The sequence below is a fragment of the Mauremys reevesii genome, linkage group 9 (genome assembly GCF_016161935.1).
Source record: "Mauremys reevesii isolate NIE-2019 linkage group 9, ASM1616193v1, whole genome shotgun sequence".
In the NCBI taxonomy this organism is placed as follows: domain Eukaryota; kingdom Metazoa; phylum Chordata; order Testudines; family Geoemydidae; genus Mauremys; species Mauremys reevesii.
The window spans coordinates 50,050,268-50,076,537 of record NC_052631.1 but is presented as its reverse complement, the minus strand read 5'-3'; the positions used below and the strand labels follow the sequence as shown (position 1 = coordinate 50,076,537).

At 54.7% G+C, this 26,270-nt stretch overlaps 1 protein-coding gene across 5 annotated transcripts in view; it reads left to right on the top strand.

Moving 5' to 3' along the window:
* The window catches only part of DGKG (diacylglycerol kinase gamma), a 193,108-nt gene that overhangs the window by 117,906 nt on the left and 48,932 nt on the right, over positions 1–26,270 (top strand). For all 5 annotated transcript variants that reach the window (XM_039488563.1, XM_039488562.1, XM_039488561.1 and 2 more), the window contains 9 exons: positions 94–210; positions 1,640–1,738; positions 3,303–3,419; positions 4,538–4,611; positions 5,183–5,257; positions 5,400–5,485; positions 6,375–6,464; positions 11,957–12,117; positions 22,163–22,227. In XM_039488563.1, coding sequence (XP_039344497.1) covers positions 94–210; positions 1,640–1,738; positions 3,303–3,419; positions 4,538–4,611; positions 5,183–5,257; positions 5,400–5,485; positions 6,375–6,464; positions 11,957–12,117; positions 22,163–22,227 — 884 coding nt within the window. The remainder of the gene's footprint in view (positions 1–93; positions 211–1,639; positions 1,739–3,302; positions 3,420–4,537; positions 4,612–5,182; positions 5,258–5,399; positions 5,486–6,374; positions 6,465–11,956; positions 12,118–22,162; positions 22,228–26,270) is intronic.

The window sequence follows — 26,270 nt, the reverse complement described above, 5'->3', positions numbered from 1 at the left end:
TGTGTGCCCAATTCCCATTGCCCGTTAGCCTCTGGGTTTCAATGCTGGCCCAGATGGCGCCATCTCTCTTTCATTTCTCACCTGTTCTTTCAGGTCATGCAGCACACCTGGATCGAGGGGAACTCCCCAGTCAAGTGTGACCGGTGCCACAAAAGCATCAAGTGCTACCAGGGTATTACCGGGCTACACTGTGCATGGTGTCAAATCACAGTGAGTACGTGGAGGGGACGCTGTGCAGGGATGTCAGGGAGACTGAATGGCTCCGGGGGGTGGGATACACAAAACCATTTGCTCCTAGGCTACCAGCCCATGTCAGGAATGTTCAAAAACCCATTACCACCTGACAAGTAGAAGGAGAGCTGCTGGCCTGTGTGAAATGAGCAGGTGCCCGCCCCGTTCCTTGTGAGCCCTCCTATGAATTGCTGTCACCGTGAGTGCTGAGCGGCTCCACTGAGAAGCCAGTGGCTGGCTCGGTGTGAAAAATGAATGACCTACCTGTGACCCCACTATATCTGGGTCCAGGTCTGCCAGCCGGGGCTGCAGGGGAAGCTTGTGTTTTTTCAGGCTGTGACTGAGCAACTGCCATCAGCACTGGGCTCACTCTGCGGCCGAAACAGGTGGCCCAATGCACAGGCTCTGCGAGGGGGAGGAGAATGGTGCCAGCTCTCCCGGAGAACTGGGCTCCTCGAGCTCTTCGGCTGCCCTGGCGGCACTCACACAGGGTCTGACAAGTCCCACGGCCCGTTGTGCCAGCATGACAAATACAGGCAATGGCCTCTGCCAGTGGGAGGGAAAGGCTGTGACAGGCCTGGAGAAGCCTCAGTTGGTTTCCCAGCCCACTTTAACCGTCTCTTCCTTCGGGTTAGAGATGAGATCTGAGAGGCGGCCTGGGGAGGGACAGTCACCCTGGCACTCCCTAGCGCAGGGCCAAGGATTTGACAGCTCAGGCATTGTGCTGCAGGAACCCAAAACACGTCACTTTCCCCAGCACAGTGGCACTTAGGGGTGGAGCAGGTTGCGACCCTTCCATTGGCACGATGCCCCTTGCGGCCAAATCCAAGTGTTCCATAGCAGAAATCCGAATGAGGCCAGGAAGGCGCTTGTTAGTTTCATGCTCCACCTGTGGGGAAACTGACACGAGCCAAGGAGGGCAGCTGGCAAGCAGAAAAACTCTGGCTCGGTTCTCCTGCAATGGCATGTTCCAGAGATCCCTTCCCCTCAAAATGGCACGGTTGGGACTTTCCATCTCCATGTGGGACAAAATATTGTTCAAAACTGTGACGTGTAGTAGAGCAGCCCTGAGCCCTCTTCCCTTGAGATCCCGGCGAAGGGGGGGGATGTGACAAGGGCAACAGGAAGCGGGTGGAAACAAGCAGGGACAGAATGAGACGAGGGGATTCCAGGAAGCAGGGAAGAGCTAATGCAGAGAGTGATTGGCATGGGGGATAGAAAACCCCTCAGCTGAACTCTGCTCCCCCTGCCATATTACAGTGCCCAGGGCTCTCTGGTCTGTGGTGCTTGGGGCTTCCATGCATAATGCTGTCAGCTCAAAGGGTTGGAGAGCCAGAGCTGAGAGGCCAGCTGCCCGGCGGGGAGGGGCGGCAGTCACGCTCTCACGCTCCTTTCTCTCTCTTCCCAGCTTCACAACAAATGTGCCTCCCATGTGAAGCCAGAGTGTGACGGGGGGCAGCTCAAGGACCACATCTTGCTGCCCTCTGACATCTGCCCAGTGGTTCTGGTATGTCTGCCTCTTCTGGCCCGTACGGCAGTGAGGGGCAGGGGCATGCACATGCCCTCTTCAGTGTCCCCTCCCCCCCCGAAACCTATGGTAACTCAAAGCCACATCTGCTTGAGTGCATGGCTCCACCCTGCGAGCCCCGTGGAGCAAGGCTATCCCAAGGCAAGGCAGCAGTCATCCCAGCCCGATACCAATAGGCCTGCATCAGCCCAGTAGCATCGCAGCCCTGCAGCATGCTCACTCCTCTAGCAACAGACACGATGCTGCCCGCAGGGCACCCCTCAAGGAACTGCAGGGCACAACCTTAACTCTGACCACCCCATGCTGCTTTAATTTGCAAGGGTGCAACTGCAAATATCATGAAAATGCTATCCTGCCATGCGCCGGATGGGTAAAGAGTGCACAGCTCCTCACACCCACAACATCCCTGGCCTTACTGAACACAAAGAAACCTCTTCTGTCCAATTACACTGTGGCTTTCAAAGGATCAGCTCAGCTTTGCAGTGCACACCGCCCAGCAAAACCACACACACACATGGGTGACGGGTGAAGCTTCCCCTCGGGGAGGTGAGCTCCCCATCCCCCACCTCTTCCTTCCACAACCCTGCCCACACTTCACCCCAAGCCCCATCTCTGCTCCACCCCAGACCCCGCCCCCTCCCCTGCTCAGCCCCGTTTCCTGCGTCTCTCCTCTCCTTCCCCCCTCCTCCCTGTTCAGCCCCCCACCACTACTCAAAGTGTGCATCCCTCCTCTCTCCCCCCCAGTCAGGAGGGACGTGGTGGCAGGGGGACTAAGCGGGGAGGAGAGGAGGAACCAGCGAGCGGCGGCGGGAACCTCTGGGATGGGGGGTGGAGTGCTGGAGAGGTGCAGCCAGGCAGTGGCTAGCGGAGAATGCTGAGCTTTTATATGGGCCATGCAGGTTCCGGGGGGGCTAAGGAGGTGGTATCTGCCACTCAGCTTCCGGGTTCATCGATAATCTCCCTGGGGAGTCCACTGCCTCCTCAGCTGCACGGGAACCTGCATGGCACATAATAAATAAGCATAAACTTCCAGCAGAAGCCCACTCCCAGGAGGGAGGGGAAGGGGTAGGGCCACCATGGCCCAGGCGCTTGGCCTATTATAACCATGCACACACAAATGTCTTCCCCCACCATGTAGCAGGTTGTAACTGGGCCTATGGAAGAAACCAGCAGATCACAGCTCAGACTGTGCCATGAGGAGGCATCTCCTGTCCTTCGGTGCATGCTTTCTGGGGATGGCACTATTGGAGTGAGGCTCAGTGGATGCTGGGGGGGCAATGCTTGCAGGCTGTGGTTGTGCTGGGTGTGGCTGTTGTCTTGGCGTGTTATTTCCAGGTCTTTGAGCAACTGTGACTCGGCTCTCAGTCAGGGTGTTCAGGCCTGTGCCTACGCTGTGACCACTGTCATGGAAACTGCAAGTCCCCATGGGGACTTGTTTCTGCTAGACCGATCCTGGACGCTGGAGTCTGACAAACAAATGCCCCTTCTTAGCGCCGCTCTTCGTTCGTGTGTTAGATTCCGTGCATCTTTTTCCTTCTAAAAGGACAGGCAGTCCCACCCCAGGAAATCAGACAGCGATTCCCCTGCCAGCACCTGTCCAGACGACACCGCACAGGCCTTCAAATTCAATACCACCACGCTGGACGGGCACGGCCTGCAGGTAGGTGGCTCTGAGCTGCCTCGGTCTCCAGGAGGCTCAGATGCTGGCCTGGGAGTGAGAAACCCAGGGGCAGGGTGCTGAAGTCTCAGGCCCAGGCCAGCAGGGGATGAGGGTCTGACAGGGAGCTAGACTATTCATGCACTCTGATGGCTGGCTGGGGTCACGTTCCCCCTGCTGGCCAGCTTTGCTTGTGTCTACTGACTTCCGGGTATTGGAATGAACTCTGGGACAGTCTGTCTAGTGTGTCAATGACCCTGCGATCCTTTCCCCACAATGGCCTTTATTTCTCCCTTGTGTTGCCTGTTGTTTCTGAGGCGCAGCTTCAGTGAATGGTCAGTTTATGGCATTAGTATCATCTCCCTGTTTCCCTGTGCTCCCCGTCCGTCTCTTGCATCCATCTGTTATATAGACTGCAGGCAGGGACCATCTCTTTGTTCTGTGGTTGGACAGCACCTGGCGCAATGGCCTGCATCATGACGCACATCGTTAATGATGAAAATATCGGCAGGCAGAGCTGAGCAGCCACACGGCTCTGCCCTGTCATGTCCAGGGGCGGCTCCAGGCCCCAGCACGCCAAGCGCGTGCTTGGGGCGGCATGCCACGGGGGGTGCTCTGCTGGTCGCCGGGAGGGCGGCAGGTGGCTCCGGTGGACCTCCCGCAGGCGTGCCTGTGGGAGGTCCACCAAAGCTGCGGGACCAGCGGACCGCGGGACCAGCGGACCCTCTGGAGGCACACCTGTGGGAGGTGCACCGGAGCCACCTGCTGCCCTCCCGGCGACTGGCAGAGCGCCCCCCGCGGCATGCCGCCGTGCTTGGGGCGGCGAAATGTCTAGAGCCGCCCCTGGTCATGTCCCCCATCACCTGCTGGGCAGTTCCCCACTGGGCATGGAGCCATGGTGCGGAGCCTGCGCTCAGTGTCCCTCACTGGTGCCTTCCTCTGTGCGGGGTTCTCTCCTCCCTTACTGAGAGCATGGACCATCCCGTCTTGTGTTGTGTCCTTTGCAGCAGGGCCTCGTGACTCGAGCTCATCTGAGGCTCCACCCATCCCCGCCTCCCCATGGATGGGTGGTTTTCATACATGTCTCAGGGGTGGGTCGTGTTCCGCTCTTTGCATTTCAGATCACCCCCCGGCCCGGGACCCACCCTCTACTGGTGTTCGTGAATCCCAAAAGTGGAGGGAGACAAGGAGAAAGGTACGTTCTCTGCTCCCCAGAGGCACTGGCTGAGCATTTGCTCCCTCCCCAGTCAGGCCTATGGATCTGGGGAGCTTGGGGGCAGGTAGAGATGAGAGGAGCTGCTTGGGACAGAGGCAATCTGCACAGGTGCCCCTGGGGCAGACTGGGGGCCCTGTTACTAACCATGCTGGTCCTTCTGCGATATGGGTGAGCTGGAGCTAGTCTGGGCCGTCCTTCACCTGCCATCCAAGGGATGTTTGGGTGAAAGTTGCTGTACAGTGGGGAGTGCTCGGGATGCCCGGCTCCCTGGGGCACTGAGCTTTTGCTGCTGACTTTTCTTCCTCTCTGTTTGTGTTGCTAGGAGCCCCACATAATGAGCAAAGATTGAGAGTAAGCAACAGCAGCCCCTCCTGGTGGCAGGCTCTGGCCGGGGTTTCTGCAAGGGGATCTGCCCCGTGCCAGCCTTGCCCTGTGGGTGGATTCCCTATCCGCATCCTCTAGGCCAGACGGCCCATTTGCATGGCTCTCCTTTGTTTCCAGGGATAGTTTCCTTCTGTTTCCATCTCTCACTCGCCCTCTATTTCCACAGAGTCCTTCGGAAATTCCACTATCTGCTCAACCCCAGACAAGTGTACAACTTGGACCGAGGGGGACCGACTCCTGGGTATGGAGATGATAGACAGCCCACCTCCTCACACCCCATCCTTACCTCTCCCTGCCACTGTCGTCCTCTCCCACCCCCCTGCCAGCAATAAGCCACCCCCTGTGATCACCTGACTCTCCCTCCTTGTGCTTCCACTTTCCAGGTTGAATTTTTTCCGGGACACCCCAGACTTTCGTGTCCTGGCATGCGGCGGGGATGGGACTGTTGGCTGGATCCTGGACTGCATAGGTAACTCGGGATCACAGGTGCCCAAGAGACCTGAGCTAAGGAGATGCGTAAGCTGCCGCACCATGGAGCAGCCGCGCTTGTAGCCTGGATGAGACGCTGTGATGGAGCTCGCTGGTCTGACTCTGTGTGGTGGGAACAGACCTGCACGTCCCCAGAAAATAGGCTAAGGGGCAGCAGGGCCCCATTCTACCCTAGCTCTCTTCTCTCCTGCCTGACTTGGCGCTGGTTTCCTGCTGCCCCCAAGCCTTCCCCAGTGCTGGGAAAGTGCCTGCCTCCTGCTGTCTGGTTTATCGTCCACGGCAGCCCTGCTCACTGCCACCCCTCTGGCTTTGTCCTGTCCCTGTCATGTCCTGCAGCCTCCCCTCTGCTCCTCTCTGCTCCCATGGCTCTGCGGGTGGAACCCCTCTCCACACTCTGCCCCGTGGCCTGCCCGCCGCACCGGGTCACATGGCTTCTCCCTGGTGTGCGGAGCTCTCTTCTGAAGACACCCCTCTGAGACTCTATTGCTGCCCATGTTAGGAGGCCCCTACCAATGGCATCTTCTGGCAGCTCCTGGGAAGCAGGCTGAGCTATGAGACACTGGCTCCTGCCTGCAGCTGCCCTCTTGTGGATGGAATTGCCAGGGGTAGAGGACACCTGCTTGCTACCCGGGTATGCTCATGCTTTCACATGCATTTGCCCCATTTCCAGGCTGGCACAGGCTCTCCCTGGAATCTGCAGTGCCACAAAGAAGCAGAATCACTCTGTTTTTTCCCAGAAAGGCTGAGTCTGGTTTTCAGCTCTTTGCACTTTCCCGGGAGCCCCTGCATTGTGGATAATAGGACGGGGACTTAGCCGAGAGGCCGCTGGCTTGTGTCTGTGCTAACAGCCTTCTCTCTTTGCATTGCAGACAAGGCGAACTTGCTGAAGCACCCCCCTGTAGCTGTCCTGCCACTGGGAACGGGCAACGACCTGGCCAGGTGTCTGCGCTGGGGAGGAGGTGAGGCTTCCTGACTTGGCCAGCTGGCCCACTCTGCCCCGAGCACCACAGGACTCACTTCCAAGCTGCCTTTATAGTCACGTGCTGTACATCCAGGGGGCAAACTGTCCCTTCTCGGGATGTATGGACGCATGGCGCAAACTCACCACCGTGCTTGCCGTCCAGATGCACGAGGACTTGCTGTTAATGCTAGTGAACATGGCAAATTCAGCTGCAGTAGGCTGAAAATGTACCCTGGTGAGTCACCCCTCTGCTTTTCTAGACACACAGCTGATCTGCTGGAGCCGCCCAGGCAAAGGATTCAAATTCTTATGGGGTGTGAGGGGCTTCTCCTCCATCTACCCTTGGGTGAGGGTGTGGCCTAGTGGATAGTGCAGTGGACTGGGACCCTTGGGTTCTATTCCTGGCTTTGCCACAGGGTGACCTTATGCAGGCCACTTAATGCTCTGTGCCTCAGTTTCTACATCTGCACTGACCTCCGTTGTAAAGCGCTTTGAGATCGACCTCATAGACGAGCTAGGAATTGCCATTTCGAAGTACATCACCTAGCTAACTGGGATGGGGGAGGTCCTTGGGACCTTGTCGTATTCTCCTCTCATGCGTACCATGTACACCAGAGCTGCTGTTTCTATAAATAGGGAATAATAACAAGGAGTTCTCTCCGTCACCGCTGCAAGAGTCACGTTTCATGGCACAGTTTTGGTTCCAATCTTCCCCATCTTCTCCCTGAAATAGCCTGAGAATTGGCTTTCTGTGGGGATGGTTTATCAGATGCTTCATCAGAATGCCAGCAAAGGAGAAATGAAATCCCAGCTGAGGCCCCAATGCTGTAACGTGCTCCCGGCCAGCAGACCCCAGCACTGGGCATGGGAGTCCATGTCCATGGAGCAAGCTACAGGGTCCCGGTTAGAATGGCAATCTCTCTTGCAGCAACAGTGCCTTCAGCCAGCGCCTCACTCCATGTAGCTAGCCTGCTATTGCACTCACGTGCAGTCGGTGTTTTCTGAACAGACACAGGCCCTGCTCTGAAGAGGCTGTGCTCTGGGGCCTTGTCTACACAGGAGAGTTGTGCCAGATTAACTTGCATCGGTTTAAAAACTGCTGTAGTTAAACAGGTGCAAAGCCCTGGGTGGGTGTGCTAATTTCAGCGTAGCTTAGCTGGTAAGGAGCTGACTTCAGCTGCACGGATATAAACAGAAATCAGAGCGTCTACATGGTGGGCTGCAATGGCTCCATAACACACCTTTAGTTAAACCAGCACAAGTCTGTGCACAGAGGAGGCCTGAGGAGACAAGCCAACCCAGGGGATGGGAGAGCGAGGCACACATACAAGTACAGCAACCGGCTGCATGTGTGAGAGTGTGACAGACCCTTGTCACGTGGGCTCCATTTTTGTGGGTTATTAAGTGATACATCTGCTTTGGCCTCTCTACCTGCTTGTTTGCAAAGCTAACCTGTCTGCATCTGCGTCTCCACCGAGCTGTTAGTGGCAGCTGTGTTCTTGTCACTGTAGCTCCCCGGTCCTTCTGAGCGGGGAGAGCAGAGTATAGAGGAGAGACCGTTCAGACTCTGACAACCCAGATCTTCCTTCTCCAACTTCCAGTTCTTCTGGGCTTGTGTTAGACCCTGGCCGGGGAGTTAGGCAGTCCAGGTTCCATTCCCAGCTCCATCCCTGAGTGACCTCAGCCGAGTTACTCTGGGCCTCAGCCCCTCCCATCTGTACAGCAGGGGGGACAATTCTTTTCTCCCCCTTGGTCTTGCCAGCTTGGGCTGTGATCTCTTTGGGGCTGAGACGACCTCTTGCTGAATGTACATACAGCATCTAGCGCACTGAGCCCTGACAGCACATTAGGTGCTGCTCTAATCCAGTCCGTGACTGGTGCCGTCGCTCTGTGGGATTGGAAAGGCTCTGACTGGGAAGACATAGAGATTTTTCTTAGGCTTCTAGTCTTCCAAATCCCAGAGTGGCCTGGCTTGCTAGTGAGCGGCATGGACTCTGGGCCGGGCCCAGCCTCTGAATGGAGCTGGAAGGGAAGGGCTTCCTCTGGCTTCCAGAGGTAATCATGCCCCCTCTCCCTTCCTTCCCCTCCTCCTGTCCTGGGCGTCCCAGGCTTTTTGCTGGCTCTTCTCTGCCTCCCATCCAGTCCCCTCTGGACTCCCCCGATCCAGTGCCTTGCTGGGTGGCTCGCTGCTCTCTCTGCCTGGGATCACACGGCGCCCCTGGGCACTGGACTGAGCCTCCGGGGGGCGAGGCCTGGGGTGTCGCACCGAAATCCCCCATGAAGCTGAATGGTTTTCCTGCCTGGCAGCACTGCAGCAGACACTGAGCCCTTCCCACACTGGAGCACCAGAGAAACAGCAAATGCCCTGCCGGGAAATGGAGCCCTGTGGAGTGTGCGATGCACTGGATGGCCCAGTTTGGGTTTGGGCCAAACGAAAGTTGGCTGTCCCTCGCCTCTCCAGGAGCACCCTGATCTAGTACAGCAGGGCGTTTGCACCCCGTTTTGGCTCTGAATTTCCCCACGCCTGCCGTCGGGCTGGGCTGGGCCACCTCTCCTTGACCAGGCCAGTTTGCCACTGCACAAGTTGGGGTTTCCACCACCACTTCATCTGCCCTTTGCTCCCTCCCCCTCGGGTTCCCATGTGTGTGCATCTGAGCTGGGGAATCCTCTGGCCACCAGCCTCTCCTGATCACCATGCACGACGGAGTGGGAAAGTCACTTAACAAGGGCCATTCACACCCCCACAGAAAACAACTCCAGCTCCCGATTCCTGCAGCTTTCGAAACCACTGACCCCAGCCCATGTATCCCCACGGGGTCGGCCAGTAAGCACTGCGCAGGAGAGATCCTTGTGGGTCAGGCTCAGAGCTCGAGGAGCAGCCACCCATCACCGTCGCCCTTCGTGCTTAGTGTCTGCATGCAGCCCCAGCCGGAAGAGAGAGGCAGCATGGATTCAAACACTGACCTGGCTCTAACTCAGCCCCTCCTGCAGCCCATCACCTGGCTAGCTTGGTCCCTGGCATGTGGCAGAGAAGCAGGTGATGGGAGCTAAACTTGAGCAAGACAGAGGTGACTCTGGCAGGAAGGGGGAGAGGTGTGAAAAGCAGGTCACCTCACAGCAGCTCCTGCTCTCAAGGGAGTCTGCGCTCCGGTAGTCTCCTTGGTCCAGAGCCGGGAGTTGGTCAGTATCCCTCGTGGCCTCTGGACATACAGATAGCTCCTGCTGCCAAAATAGCCGGTCACTGGCTGCTGGCATGAAGACTGCGCCCCCGAATGCTGGGCCGTGGTCAGAGACAAGGCCCTCATGGTTCAGTGCTGGATTGCTGGCCTTGGGCTGGGCTGGGAATGTGGGCGTTGACATCAGCTGGGCCAGAACCCAGCAGCCATCTGGCCCCACCTCATGCTCCGCCCATGAGGCCGGCTCCCTGCAGAACAGCAGATCCACCTCGAGATCAGGGTTCCCACTGGTGTGCCATTGTCTGGCACTGGACTGAGTTACCTCCACGAGCAGGTCTTGCTAAGGGGCCGAGAGCTCTGCCGGCAGCTACATCCACGGCAGCGCTGATCTGAGCAGCCCCCGGACACAGTCTCATGCCAGCAGAGGAGAGCTGTCTTGGCAGCTGGTGCGAGGCCATGGCACGTCCTGCTGGAGGAGGTGAGAATGATCCCCAGGCCTCCCCGCCTTCTGAGCAAAATACCAGCTTGGCAGCTTGCCATTCCCACAACAACAGCAACAGGCACCAAGACCAGAGGAGAGGCAGAATGTTCAAACACACAGTCCCCATCCTGTGGCCAAGGGACAGTGGGAGGCTCTTGGATACCCTGGGGATGGGCCCTGGAGAAGAGCCTCGGTAGAGAGTGGGCGCTGTGGCCACCCATGTGGGCTGCTGGCCCGGCTGTTACTCGCCATGGGCTAGGAACAGCCGCAACTTGGCTCCCAGCTGGACTCGCAGCTCTTGCTCCTGCAGTTCCAGAGAGCTGGCTCTGAAACCTGGGCAGTGGATCTGGACAAAGCCCAGTGGCCCATGTGAACCGCCTGCATCCTTTTTCTGTGTAGAGACAACCCTGGGCCCGGTGAATAGGATGCTATTCTAACAAGATGCAGAGGGGCCAACCCCAGAACCCTGGGAGTCCAGGTGGGCTCTGCTGCTTGCGCAGGGGCTCCAGTGAGTGGATTTATTCCCACCTGGAGCTAATCTTTGCAAAGCCTCCTCCCACTCTGCAGCGCTCGCCTCCAGCAACTGTGATGGCACTCCATGGGGGGGGGGGAGTGATGGTCCTGTTCACTCTCTTCCAATCTCTGCACCCTGCTGGGACCCATCCAGTGCACCATGAACCCGACCCAGCTCTGCCCTGGCCCCCCAGACCCGACCCAGCTCTGCCCTGGCCCCCCAGACCTGACCCGGCTCTGCCCTGGCCCCCCAGACCTGACCCGGCTCTGCCCTGGCCCCCCAGACCCGACTCAGCTCTGCCCTGGCCCCCCAGACCCGACTCGGCTCTGCCCTGGCCCCCCAGACCCGACTCGGCTCTGCCCTGGCCCCCAGACCTGACCCGGCTCTGCCCTGGCCCCCCAGACCCGACTCGGCTCTGCCCTGGCCCCCAGACCCGACCCGGCTCTGCCCTGGCCCCCCAGACCCGACCCGGCTCTGCCCTGGCCCCCCAGACCCGACTCGGCTCTGCCCTGGCCCCCAGACCTGACTGGGCTCTGCCCTGGCCCCCCCCAGAACCAAACCATCTCTGCCCTAACCCCTCAGCCTTGGCCGTGCAGACCCAACCCATCTCTGTCAGTGACCCCCCCCAGACCTGACCCATCTCTGCCCTGACCCCTCAGCCTTGACCCTGCAGACCTGACCCGTGACCCCCCAGACCCGACCCATTTCTGCCCTGACCCCACAGGCCCGACCCTGACCCTAGTCACTGCTGAGCAACGTGTGGTGTCTCCCTGATGGTCTAGTGGTCAGAATTTGGTGCCTTCCCCACTGGGGCCTGGGTTTGATCCTTGGTCAGGGAAACATCTATGGAACTGCCAGTGACCCCACAACCTGCTGAGTCCTGCCCACTGCCAGTTACCCCACAATCTTCCCCCTTCTGATCCCAGGTCTTGCTGAGTCCCTCTCAGCAACCCTGTCGGTCGTTATCAGGCCCTCGCAGCCTGATCTGCCGTTGCAGTCAGTGCTGGGCCCTGTTCATTGCTGACAACACCAGCCCTGGTCGCTGCTGCACCCTACCAGCCATGAGCAAGTCTCTGTACTACAGATGGCCACACTTTAGCATGCCCCCTGTGCCACCAGTGACCCCTGCCAACTCGGCATGGCACTGGGCTGTGTGTCCCACCCATTGCCAGCGGAGGTGTACACTAGCGAGCTGCCCCAGTTAACCCTCTCGTCGCCTGACTCCAAGTGGCACTGCCATGTGCCCCATTGGCAGGCACTGTGCTGCTCTGAGCATCTCTCTTGCGCTAACAACAATCCCATCCTTTGTCCCTCCCAAGGTTACGAAGGGGGCAGCCTGCTGAAGGTGCTGAAGGACATTGAGCACAGCATTGAGGTCATGTTGGACCGGTGGCGGATTGACGTGATCCCCACGGACAAGGAAGAGAACGGAGACCCTGTCCCGTACAGCATCATCAACAACTATTTCTCCATAGGTGTGGTAAGTAGTCCTGGGATTTCCCTTCCGGCAGGAGAACAATGAGTCTGCTCAGACCTGGCTCAGCCAGGGCAAGGCGGGATCAGTGAGGAGTGGTGTGTTGGGTTGGCATACAGACACTGGCATAGCAGAGCCCTTTGGCCGTACCATGCCTTCCATGTTGGGCACACAGCCAGTACCTTGAAGGCACTGTGTGCCGGGCCCTGTGCTGGTTTACATATGAGTCACAGCCCTTCACCCCAGGCTGCGTGGAACGGCAGTGTGCAGCGACTTGTGGAGCATTTTCATGATGCTTTTCCAGATTTCTAGGATGCAGCCCAATGAGTCGGGCCCACCAGCCTGGCTCCCAGGAGTCATCCCTCCTCACCCAGCTAGTCCCATTGAGGTCAGTCAGGAGCGAGTCCCTATTTTGCAGTGACATTCCTCACTCAGACAGTACCCCAGGCACTCTGTAGACCTAGCCCTGGCCTGCAGACCCAGGCCACGACAGCAGGGGGGATGGGATATTCCTGATGGGAAATCCCGCTGTGGAAGGGCCTCCCGCAGACTGACATTGCTTGACAACTTATCAACGGCTTTGGTCTTTGTAACAGCAGATTGGCAAAGCGATGCTGGTTGAACTGAGAGCAGACGTTAGTGACTGGAGTGAGCTCTAGCCAAGCTGCCATAATAGCCTCTTCCCAAGGTGTCTCTGCCAGGGCACCTCAGTTCAGATCTAGTCCATTGCTGCTCTCCCACTGAGATCTGCTAGGATCTCTCACGCTGGGCCTGGGGAAGCCGATTTCAATCTTACGCCCTGATCTGCAGCATAACACACTCGTTAGGGGCCACATAATTCTGATATCCGAAGTCATCACCCCAGCAGCAGTCCCCTGCTGTGACTCCCTCTGTATCCAATTGCTGTACAACTTGGGGGGCGCCCCCCTGCTTTACAGACACCTACACACGTGGTGTGGGGCGGAGGGAATTTTCAAAAGGCAACTCCAGTGGGAACAGAGTTACACCAACGCTGAGTGTTTCTGAAAATCCTCCCAGGGCCCCAAAGCGTTTACACTGTGGAGATGCATCCTCCAAAAAAAGTGAATCCACTCTGATATAAACTATAGAGAGGCAGGTGAAAGGGAACTGCCCTGCTGGTCCTATGTGTATTGTAGCAGTGTGCAGACACCCAAGGCAGTGGCCAGGCCCTGTTGCGTCAGGCACGCAGAGAGGCAGATCCTTGGCCAGTGTTAATTGTCAGTGCTTTTTTCATGCCTGTTTACCCCAGATGAAGCTCTGCATCATGTGTGTCTTGCCTTTGGGAGCTTGTCCTCTGCACAGACAAGGCAGACAAATAGTAAAAGACAAACAAGAGCTCAGTCACAAGGCAGAAGTTGCGTAACTTGGCTCCACTCTTGGGTGGAATTCCAGTGCTGTCACCAGGTCAGATTTTGGCCCATAGCTTCTATTCCTGGCTCCTCCCAAGAACTTCTCTAAACTCAGGTAAATGTCTAATCTCAAAATCTAACCTGTCCATGCCTCAGTTTACCTCTAGGAAATGGCTCTAATGATACTTTCCAGGGGTACTGACTGAGCCTTTAGGTTTGAGAAGCTCTGTGAACTCTGAGAAAAAACACACAAAATACACCACAAAGATCTGGATTTGGGTAGCATCCCTGGCTGGATTAGCTGGCATTTTCCCAGGTGGCCTTTCCAGGTGATATTCCCTGTTCATCTGTCTAAGCCAGTGCTATTCAGACCTCAGGGGAAATTAGCCATCAGAATTACCCCAAAGAGCCACAGGAGTGTGAATTCATGGTTTTATTTTCTGTAGCACTATATAGTCATATTCAAACAGTATGGGGAAACATTTAGTTTTTATATATAATTCTCACAGTAAAATGACTGACCAACTATTATTATTTTGTCAACTACAATTGGTTAATAACATAGTAAAAGCATTCTGATTGGTTAATAACTTAGTTCGCTTTCTAATTAAATCCCACAGTGTTTTAATATCATGAGCTGTAAAGAGGTCCCGAGCCACAGTCTGAGTATCACCGCTTTTTTCCTGTCCTTACGGCTGTTTGCAGCACGTCTTGACTCATCCAGCATGACTCTTTCTTCCAAACCAATGATCAGCCTCGCAGATGGAGAATGATATAAGGGGTACACTCAAAAGTGCCTAAAGTCCAGAACCACAACTGGATTGAGGCCCCGCCCTCCTAAAGAGGGGTGGGGCTTAGCACACACCCCTCTCATCTCCACCTCCCATTGGCTAGCTTAAGCAGCTCTCTGCCTATCGCTCTGACTTTGTTGGAGCCCGTGCTTAAGTGCCCGTCTCCCCCCATTTGTTGTTCAAGGAACCTGGGTGCCAAGCTCGGGCTGTGTGGATGCCAGTGTTGTACCTGTGATTTTCTGGGCACCTAGGGGTTAGGTGTGTGATGCTGAGTGTTGCCATGCCAATGTCCCTTTGTGGATCAGGGCATCAGTGACATAGGAGCCTAAGGCTCAATGAGACATGGGCTCCCAAGTGCATGAGTCTCTTCTAAGTCACCCCAGCCCCTCCCCCCATGGCATCTGATGGGCACCTTCCCCTCGTTTGGTACGTTGCCGTTTCCCTCTGGAGAGTAAATGTCATTTATTTTCTTTTTCACGTTTTGGAAGGCGGGGAGCCAGCCTGCTGGTGTGACCTTCTGAAGGCCGGGCAGCCCCAGCTAGTCACCAGCCCCCTGGGGGCTGGCTGTCATTAGCAACGCGTTCTCTGGAAGAGAGGAATGAGTCTCTCCTGGCTGAGGCTGGCATGGTTTGGGAAAGTGGGAAAACAGCACACTTGAGTCATCAGGATGAGAAACCTGAGCCTGGGACACTGGAAAGGAGCCTGGGTGGTGGAGAGGGCTGACTCTGTTCCACCTCTGTGCAGGTCATCGGTGAGGTGCTGGCTCCACTGACGCCAATGGGAGCTGTGCCATTGACTGCAGTGGGGCCAGGATTTTGCTCCACCTCTGCTTCCTTCACAGGTGAGGGTGGATTTTCCATCAGTCTGCAGGATCAGCATCCCTATGGACAGGGGTGAAAGTAACTTAAAGGACTTGCCGGTACTCCAGAGTCCCGAGCAGGGGTGTGGCCTCCACCAGAAGAGGTGGAGCCTTTAAATCCCCAGGCCCTTTAAATCAGGATTTAAAGGGCTCAGGGCTAGGGCTGTGGTAGGAGCAGCTGGGAGCCCCAAGCCCTTTAAATCACCCCCTGAGCTCCCAGCTGCAGAGGTGGCTGGGAGCCCTGGGGTTCGGGGGCAATTTAAAGGGGGTGATTTAAAGGGCCTGGGGCTCTAGCTGCTGCTACTGAAGCAGAGCCCCAGGCCCTTTAAATTGCCAACGGCGCCCCAGGGCTCCAGCAGCAGGACCCGGGGCTCTGGCTGCCGCTACCCTCCAGGGCCCTTTAAATCGTCTCCAGAGCCCTGCTGCTAGAGCCCTGCTGCTGGAGCCCTGGGGTAGTGGCAGCAGGACTCCGGTGGCTATTTAAAGGGCCCGGGGTGGTAGAGGCAGAGGGAGCCCTGAACGCTTTCAATAGCCACCAGAGCCCTGCTACTGCTACCCGAGGGCTCCAGCAGGCTCCGGGGGCTATTTAAAGGGCCCAGGCCCTTTAAATTGTCCCTGGAGCCCTGAGGTAGCGGCAGTGGGGCTCCAGCGGTGATTTAAAGGGCCCGGGGCGGTAGCAGCGGTAGGAGCCCTGGGCCCTTTAAATCGCCACCTGAGCCCTGCAGCCGCTACCCCAGGGCTCTGGCGGCAGGTCTCCAGGGACAATTTAAAGGGCCCTGGGCTCCAGACCTTTAAATTGCTGCCTCAGTAAGCCGGTCCACCCCGGTATGGCGCACCAGCTCTTGCCGGCAGGGGTGGCAGGTTTGTAGAAATTTTGGTGGTGCCCAGAACCTGCCCCTGCCCAAACTCTGCCCTCCCAAATTCCACCCCCCACCTGCCCAAGGCTCTGGGAGGGAGTTTGGGTGGGGGAAGAGGTCTGGGGTGCAGGCCCCAGGCTGGGGCAGGGGACTGGGGTGCAGGAGGGGTGCAGGGTGCAGGCTCTGCGAGGGAGTTTGGGGATGGGCGGGAGTGTGGAGGGAGGGGGTGCAGGTTCTTGGATGGAGTTTGGGGATAAGAGGGAGTGTGGAGGGAGAGGGTACAGGGGTGAGGGCTGTTGGGTGAGACAGGGGGTGGATTTGGGGTGTGGCTGGGGATGAGGTGTTTGGGGTGTTGGAGAGGCTCACGACTAGGACAGAGGGTTGGGGTGCGGGGGTGTGAGGGCTCTGACTGGGGGTGTGGGCTCTGGGGTGGGGCAGGACTGGGGATGAGTTTGGGATGCAGGCAGGCTGGGACTGGAGCCAGAGAGGACTCCCTCCAGCCCTCTCCCTGCCAGCAGCAGTGAGCTCTGGGGTAGGGACCCCTTCTCCCCCCTGGCAGCACACTCACCCCTCCACTGTCACTGCACGTGCTCCTAGGGTCCCTTTCAGGTCCAGGAATCCCTCTCGCCTCCCCTGTGGTGGGTGCCATGCCGGGATGGGGGCTGCCATCACATGTGCGCCTCCTCCCCTGCTGCCGCCCCTCACTGTAGCCTCACCGGGGCTGCCCCTTGCCCAGCGTGGGGCAAGAGCAGTGATTGCGGGCAGGGGGCAGCTGTACTGGTGGAGGGTCCCACTGGAAAATGAAAGGGTCCGAGGGGAAGTGCAGACTGCCCTGGCAGTAGTGAAGGGGGGTGCTAGGACCCTGTGGCAGCAGTTAATGCAGGCAGGCAGCATGGAGCTGCAGGGGACTGGGAGAGACCGGGACCCAGGGAGGTGCATGGGGGCAGCAAAGGGGGGCCGGGGCACATTCAGGGGAGGTGCAGGGGGGGCAGCAGGTGGAGCCGGGGGGAGACCCGGCCCCAAACATTCGTGGAGCCGGGCCCCTGGACCCTCAATATTGCTGGAGCCAGGAGGAGGAGTCAGCGAGGGAGAGAATGCTCCATTTTCTTGCTGGTAGCTACTTCACCTTTTCTTACCGGTCCTCCGTACCAGCCCGTACCGGCTTACTTTCACCTCTGCCTATGGAGCAAGGCAGGATTGAGAGGCAGTGCAGAGCCCTTCCTCCTCCAAAGTGGGGCTTTAAAAAGCTGGAGCGTCCTGCTGCCCCATGGCCTGGCCATGTCTGTGGTGCTCCTGGAGCTGATGCAACAGAAGAGAGTGGGCACAATGTGCTGAGGTGCCCTCTGAAAGGAAGGGCTGAGATGTTGCCAGCAGTGTAACCTTTCCAGATTTAGAATGAACAACCAGGAAAGGACTCGAGTTTACGACAGCATGAAATGCAACTAGGGGAGGATTTAAAAACAAGGGAATAGGCTGGGGTCTGGGCTAGGAAAAGGGCAAAAATGCTGTTAAATGAGATTTTTATAACTGTTACTTTTTAATGCAAGGGGGGGGTGCCAGTCCTGCTACTGAAGGGGGAGGGGGTGCCCACCCTTGCACAGATTTGCCTTGTAGACCCTAATCCTGTAAATCTTTACATGCACTGTCAGTGTCCCCCCCAGCAACACCTTCCTGCAAGAGTGTGTCAGGCACACACGTGAGTTAACTCTTGCCTGGGTGGACTGTGGGTTCTCAGTTTCCTTTCTCTTAGCTGGGCATACCCTGCCTGGGGTAGAACCTGGCCCTACGTGAGACAGATCTTAGAGCAGGAGTTCTCACACTGTGCTCTGATGGTCCATGATGCTCACTCTCCTGTTTATTTATGGTTGCTAAAGTGCATCAAGCCAGATAAAAACACATTGGCTATTTTTCTTTGTAAACAATTACTGTGGTTGCCACAGGATGGTAGGAGCCACCAGCTGGGAAGAGTGGTGAGCGTTGCAATCACCAGCGGGAGGAGGGATGGCCGCACTTTGAAAAGTTTGGAAATTTGTGCTTACTTCTAGTATGGGCGTGAAAATGTCACAGGAAATTTCCATTGGCAAATCAAACCATTGGCAAACAGGGACTGAGTGAAGGCATTTAGTCCGCAATTCAGCAAAGCATTTAAATTCAGATCGAAGGTTAAGCCCACACTTAAGTGCTTTGCTTAGTCAGGGCCTTCGATTTGATGTCTCTCTGATTAAATTAAACCCATATGGACTGGCTGGTATTACAATGTTCTGCTGAGTGCTTGTGGCACACATTATTACTGGGCTAGAGTAAGATTACCAGCTCAAAATAGTCTCCAGAATGTCTGTCTTACTCACTAACACAGAGAGCCCTGTAGTTCATATAATCCCATTTGCCAGCCCCAGTCCCATGCAGCCATTCCCTCCTCTGTTAAATCAGGCTCAGAGTGACTCTGGTTTGGGGAGCAGCACTACTATGCATGCTTTGCTCCAAAGGCACAACCATAGGCAATAAACATTTCACATGGCTCAGAACGAATAGGCATGTCTTCTGGCACAGGAATATGAATGGAGTATTTTTTTCCAACAGGCCATGGCTTGCCCACCCATCCCTGGAAGGGAAGGGGTTAATATCAACCATTCATGGTGTGATACAGCAGCACTGTGGTAAACATGTAGTAGGTCCCATGTGTGGGCACAGGTTGAGTTGTGAGCATGAATCATCCGGGCCCTGCTCCAAGGAGATATCCGTGAGCACACAGCACTGTCCTCCCAGGAGGTTTATTTCAGAGCAGACAGACAGTTTCCTCACCCCATCTCACTGGGGTTTCCTGCATTTTTTAAAATCATTTTTCCTAGCAAGCCCTTGACCACGTGGCCTCGAAATGTGCTTCTTTACGACAGCTGCTTCCCTGCTGCATCGTGCCTCCGGACGGCTTGGCTCTTGGGAGGTTGAGCCAGAGTCCTAGGCTGCTGGGTTTCTTGTTTTGGTGGGAAGCCCAATGATTAAAAAAAATATAAAAAGGACACTGAGGCTATAAAACAAATTCCTCCACACGGTCTGTTATGGAAGGTTGCAGGGTACTGGGGAGCCAATAAAATGGAGACACTCTGAAAGCTTAAGTCATGCTTGGGAGGTTTGGTATTGACAGAGGGCCCTGAAAGAATGCCCTGGTGATGGGCGGTGTCAGTCTTGGGCAGCTGGACTGCCACTTCCTGTTTGCTCCTCCTTTATTTTTGGGCATGAGGAATGCTGGGCAGCAGCCATAGCACAGACCGGAAGGTTTCGATTGCATGTAGCTTAGTGCTATATTTAACTCGGGGCTCTCCAAAGGCCCTAGGTGGTGATCCTGTCGCTGGCTTTTTGGCGACGAATGGGCTGCTGAGTCCTTGATGTAGTGCATGCATTGCCAGGGCCACCCAAGCCCTGAGACTTGAAAGAGATCCACCAGCACAGTTTGTATACTGTATTTTATAGGGACGCTTGAAAACTACATAAGCGGCTCACTTTATACCCCCGCACTCACATGGCTGCTACATCTGGTCCCATGGCACATACAGACTGTCACACCTTTCCAGACAAGCAGAGGGTCTGGTTAAAATCTCCCCTCTAACATATCCTCCATAGCGAGTCATGGAAGTTAATCTCTTATGTAGGACAATTAGAATGGCACACAGGGAGCCAGAGAGGGAAACTGTGCTCGCTGGAGCATCAAGTGATATTCCACCTCCCTTCCCACTTCACCACTGAAGTAGGTCTGGTTGGGTGATAAAGGTTAATTCCTTTCACCCCAGAGAAGCTGCCTGTATTGGCCAGGGTGTAGGCATCTGGGCCAGGAGTGCCAGCTGGGCCAGGGTTGAAGGCGGGAGTTGGGACTAGTTACCAAGCCAAGTCAGGAGATGGACACCAAAGTCAAGCTGGGCAGGGGGCCGAAGGCAGGGATCAGGAGTAAGATGGGCAAAAGACAAAGTCTGTAGTAGTAGCAAGCCAGAGTGTCTACACTGTTGCTCAGACAACTTCCTGGTTTAAATAGGTGGTGTTTACCAATCAGGTGGCTGCAGGGTTCTTTTGCTTGGGCTTCTGTGGGTGGTACTTCCTGCGGTGCCTGACCCTCTAGCAATTGTCAAATGCTGCTTCACTTGGCTCCCCAGTGGAGACATTGGTCACCCCAGACCCTCCAGCTGCAGGTTCTAGTCCAGGGATAGGCAACCTATAGCACGTGTGCTGAAGGCGGCACGCGAGCTGATTTTCAGTGGCACTCACACTGCCTGGGTCCTGGCCACCGGTCCGGGGGGGCTCTGCATTTTAATTTAATTTTAAATTAAGTTTCTTAAACATTTTTAAAAACCTTATTTAATTTACATACAACAATAGTTGAGTTATATATTATAGACTTATAGAAAGAGACCTTCTAAAAACGTTAAAATGTATTACCGGCACGCGAAACCTTAAATTAGAGTGAATAAATGAGGACTCAGCACACCACTTCTGAAAGGTTGCCGACCCCTGTTCTAGTCCCACAGATCCTTATGCTGCTCCATCATGGCTTCTGCCTCGTTGTGACACAGCCAAACTGCCCTTTCTCAGTGTTAACTCCTCACTCATAATTCCCTCCCTTCTCCAAAGTCCTACAGAGTTTAATAGAAAATAATCTTGCTGTTAAAACAACAAGGAGTTTGGTGGCACCTTAAAGACTAAGATTTATTTGGGCATAAGCTTTCATGGGTAAAAAACCCACTTCTTCAGATGCAACATATCTTGCAAAATTCAAATCTTGCTGTTGAATTTTTGAATTGCATCATAGAATTACATAGAGAATACTAGCCCTGCTATGGAATCATAACACACAGCTCCAATAACCTACAGAAAGGGTATTGTTCCCTGTTGTGTTGGATAGGTTGGAGAGTAATCCCAATAGATCCCCATTATGTTCTATAGGATTTAACTGTTGGACATTTTCATAAATGTTTGACTAAAATACCCCACATAAGAGAGGGTATTATTAGCGTAAGGAAAAGGAAACAGGGAGTCAATGGCATAAAATAGAGTTTTTTATACACATTCAGCTCTTGAGATAAACTGGCCTTCAAGAGCTGAAGGAAGGAAAGAAACACCATCACTTTTCCCCCTAGCTTGCTGTTTGGTCACTTGCCATCCTTCTCCACCTCAGAGCTCCCACATGGGTTGAGGTAGTCTAGGAGGGAGGGCAAGTTAGCAAATTGCATCTTGTTTAACATGCCTGCTTAACATGGCTGGCCCAAGCTCTTGTCTCAGGTACGCAGGCGGAGCTCTACAGAAGTTGATGGAGGAGGGGAATTTAGGTGGTTAGGTGTCTGACATGCTCTTTTTCTAACCTGGCGTAGTGGACGATATAGAATGCTGTCTCATCATAGAGTGATCCCATGCTATGTGCAATGAGTGTAACGTTATGGGACCCCCTCTTTAATACCCGATAACGGCATGCTAGCCATTATGCAGTACTGCTGCAGAGTGCACGATTCCAAGTCTCTCTGTATGACTAGAGTTACGGTAAAATCCCCAGACTGCCGATGACGGCTTTAAGGGCACAGAAACAGAGAAGTAAAATACCCATTGAGTCATCTAGTCCCTGTCCTCCCTACTAGTGCAGGATTGTCCCTTACCGTATTTTTTGTTGTTGTTGTTTTTGTGTAGTTTTCTGTAGTTCTAAGGCATTAGCAGGACTTTAGGGGAAATCACAGCTTAGTTGTGGAAAATTTTGATAAAATCAGATACCGTCAGCATTTGAGATGTCCGTGACTTTTCCTCTGTCACCTCCTTGCCCTCAGCCTCCCATAGTTCCTTCTTCTCTGAGCAGGGCCCTGCTCTGTCAGCAGCAGAGCACACTGACCCTGAGCTATTGTCCAAACTCACCTGTTTCCTAGGGCTTGGCTTCGCTGGTAACTCAGACATGGATGATGTTTGTCTGTTAAATTAAAAAAAAAAAACCCTAACTAGGTCTTAGCGCAGAAATCACAGCCCTGAGTAAACTTCTGTTGCAAGCATTAGCCCTCAGGAGCTGATGTCCTGGCTAAGGAAATGACGCTTACTTATCTTAATCTCAGCTCTTGGCAAGTTCATGTCGATTTTCTGGAAATGTCTCTTATGTCATTAGGCATTTCCCATAATTCAACTCACGTGTCCCTTCATTCCTTCTCCCTGCAGGACGCCTCCATCGCGCATCGATTCCACATGATGAGAGAAAAGCACCCTGAGAAATTCAACAGCAGGTAAACCCTTTGGCAATTCCATCGTGACGCTGGTGGAAGCATTCCCCACCAGCTATGGGAGGAGGAAGTGCTGCATTGGGCCAATCTGGTCTTGCAGGGAGCACAAAATCCAACTGTCTAGGCTTCTGGTGCCAGCATGGTCCTTGGAACTGAATAGGGGTGGTGGGCGTAATAGGCCAGGGGAGGCTAAGCCTCCTCAAACAGCTGCCGCCCCGCACAGATGCCTGGGCTGTGGCCCTGCTTGCGCTCTGCCCCAGGGCCCCGCTCCCATTCTTCCCCTTTGGCCCCACCTGCACTGCTCCTCTTCCCACCCCCTCTCTGAGGCCTGCCCTCGCTCTGCCCCTTCCCATCCCTGCTCCGCCTCTGCCCTGAGGCCCCCACTGCTCACTGAGTCCCATAAAACAAAAGGAGCATGTGAAGCACCCAGGCTGAGTATTGTTTTGAGTAGAGGGGCATGTGGGGGGAAGGCAGGAGAGAGAAAAGGAGAGAAGAGAGAGAGGCAGAGGCAAGCAGCAGCCTGTGAGCACAGTGTGACCCTGGATATAGCTAGAGAGAGGGATTTGGGGTCTGTTGGCTAAAGAAAGTTGGGGCTGCAAGCTAAGAAACTGCTCCCTTTGTTCGTGGGTCCTCCTGCATTCAGAGAAGCAGGATTTTGTACGTTCCTAGTAACTAAACAAGATGACAGCAAAGAAAACAGCAGCCTCCATCGGTGTCTCCTTCTAGCTGGAACATCCCCAGGGCCCCGCACTTTGACTAATGAGTTGGGTCGAGAAGGGGCAACCAGCCCTTTTGGAGAAGGCAGAAAGAAGAGGGGCTTTGCCATATGCTTCAAAGGTTAAGATCTGGGCTTTGGTGGGGAGCCATGACAGACTTCATCCAACCCGGCTGTAAAATAGAAACAGCAGCAGTAGGAGCACTTGCGGCCTGGAAGCTGCACCTGGGCTGAGGAAATAAACATGCAGTGCACTGTGATCGAGGCTGTGTTGGGTCTGTCGGTTCACCCATCCTGTAGGGCTGGATATTTCAGCCTTCTTGGAAAGGTGCAAGGATTTGGCTGCAAACCCAGCTACGTTCATTCACATTTTACAATTAGCTCCAAACTCCAGGGCTAGCAAGAGCAGGCTATCCAGCACAGGCAGAGCCGCAGGGTGGGACTAGCTCATGTTTCACTTGGAGTTTATAAAAATGGCACATGGGCAGCAGGAGCCAGTGGCTTGTGGTCCGTGCGAGAGAGACAGGCAGATCCCCCCGCAGGGCCCTGATTTTCAGAAATACCTGTTAGAGAAGCACCAAAGAACCTCAGCTCCAGCTTTGGGCTACAGTGCAGAGCTCTCTGATCCTGGGGCAGCTCTTTGAAGCACAGCCCGGGGAGTCAAACAAGCCCAGCACAGAACAACTAGCCAAGGGAAAACCCCAGGCGGCTGCACCCTGTCTCTCTGTCCCTCCCCTGCCACCAAGAGCCAGCTGAACAACAGTTAGGGAGAACAGGAGCCACTCGCCGCTTGCGCAAATCCCAGGCGGCTCAAAAGGAGCTCCAATCAGGCCGTGGTTTTGTTATTTTTGGGCTGCAGTGTGTGGGTGCTGATAACTTATTCAGCCATTCCTGCTAACCCCTCACATCTCATCCCGTTGGGGTCAATGGCCAAATTCTAGTGACTTCCCAGGGCTCCAGATTTGGCCCTTGTAACACAAGGGATGATCCCTGGGCACTTATTTGGTGAAGATGAATGACTCATGGCCCATGGCGGGTGGCCCCTCCAAACTGCAGGTTCCCTGCTCTTTTCCCCACAAGAGATCCAGCACCCACGCAGCACTGTGGCCTCACCTAACACCCTCCCCCTGGCACACCCCCAGCCTGAATCTCCTCTGTTTCTCTTGCTGTCTTCCTGCCTCTTCCCAGCAGCCCATCCAGCCTCCATGTTGGCTTCGTCTCCTGGACCCCAGTGCAAGGGAGGCATCGGGTTTAAGGTGGAGCAGGGACCTCCTGGTTCAATGGGATTTTGCAGGGAGCCCCGTCCAGGAACTGCCGGTGCAATGTGCAAAACCTCTACCAACAGATTTTGCTACCGGGTCAGTCGGCGCGAGCCTGCTCGGCCTGAGGCAGCTCTGTCAGGTGGTGGGTTTGGACATGACACCGGAAAGTGAAGTCATTGATTTCCCTGGCTGGGGGAGCTGCGTGCAGCCTCTGGAGCGAGGGGAGCTGAGGAGATGGCCCCTCTCCTTTCTAATCGCTGCTGTCTGACTGCAGCCCCTCCGCTGCCTTCTCTCAGTGAGGAGCAGCCAGGGTGCGTGTGGGCAGTGGGGGCCCGTGGCTCTCCTCCCCCGTTTCCCACTCAAGTACCTAGAGGTATGAGGTGGGCTTTTCAGCAGAGCTGTGTGCCAGGTGGGGGCTGAGCCCTGCCAGCCATGACATAGAATCATAGAATTCAAGATCAGAAGGGACCATTATGATCATCTAGTCTGACCTCCTGCAAGATGCAGGCCACATAAGCCGATCCACCCACTCCTGAACTAATTCTCTCCCTTGACTCTGCTGTTGAATGCTCCAAATCATGATTTAAAGACTTCAAGAAGCAGATAATCCACCAGCAAGCGACCCCTGCCCCATGCTTCGGAGGAAGGCGAAAAACCTCCAGGGCCACTGCCAATCTACCCTGGAGGAAAATTCCTTCCCGACCCCAAATATGGCGGTCAGCTGAACCCCGAGCATGTGGACAAGACTCTCCAGCCAGACCCTCTGGAAAAGGCTAACAATATCCCAACATTGACCCTTTGTACTAATTACCAGTGTGGCACGTAATTGACCTATTGACTAAACCCGTTATCCTATCATACCATCCCCTCCATAAACTTATCCAGCTTAATCTTAAAGTCATGGAGGTCCTTCGCCCCCACTGTTTCCCTCGGTAGGCTGTTCCAGAATTGCACTCCTCTGATGGTTAGAAACCTTCGTCTAATTTCAAGCCTAAATTTCCTGACTGACAATTTATATCCGTTTGTCCTCGTGTCCACATTAGCACTGAGCTGAAATAATTCCTCTCCTTCCTTGGTATTTATCCCCCTGATATATTTAAAGAGTGCAATCATATCTCCTCTTATCCTTCTTTTGGTTAAGGAAAACAAACCGAGCTCCTCAAGTCTCCTTTCATACGACAGGCTTTCCATTCCTCGGATCATTCTAGTGGCCCTTCTTTGTACCCGTTCCAGTTTGAATTCATCCTTCTTAAACATGGGAGACCAAAACTGCACACAATACTCCAAATGAGGTCTCACCAACGCCTTATATAACGGGACTAGCACCTCCTTATCTCTACTAGAAATACCTCACCTAATGCATCCCAAGACCGCATTAGCTTTTTTAACAGCCACATCACATTGCCTATTCATAGTCATCCTACGATCAACCAGGACTCCTAGGTCCTTCTCCTCCTCCGTTACTTCCAACTGGTGCGTCCCCAGCTTATAACTAAAATTCTTGTTAGTCATCCCTAAATGCATAACCTTACACTTCTCATTATTGAATTTCATCCTGTTACTAATACTCCAGTTTACAAGGTCATCCAAATCTCCCTGGAGGATATCCCTATCCTTTTCCGAATTGGCAATACCTCCCAACTTGGTGTCATCCGCAAACTTTATCAGCCCACTCCTACTTTTGGTTCCGAGGTCAGCGATAAATAGATTAAATAAAATCGGACCCAAAACCGCACCTTGAGGAACTCCACTGGTAACCCCCCTCCAATCCGACAGATCACCCTTCAATATGACCCTCTGCAGTCTCCCCTTTAACCAGCTCCTTATCCACCTCTGGATTTTCATTTCGATCCCCATCTTCTCCAATTTAACCAGTAATTCCTCATGCGGTACCGTATCAAACGCCTTACTGAAATCAAGATATTAGATCCACCGCATTTCCCTTGTCTAAAAAATCTGTTACTGTCTCAAAGAAGGAGATCAGGTTGGTTTGGCACGATCTACCTTTCGTAAAACCATGCTGTAATTTGTCCCAGTTGCCATCGGCCTCAAGGTCCGTAACCACTCTC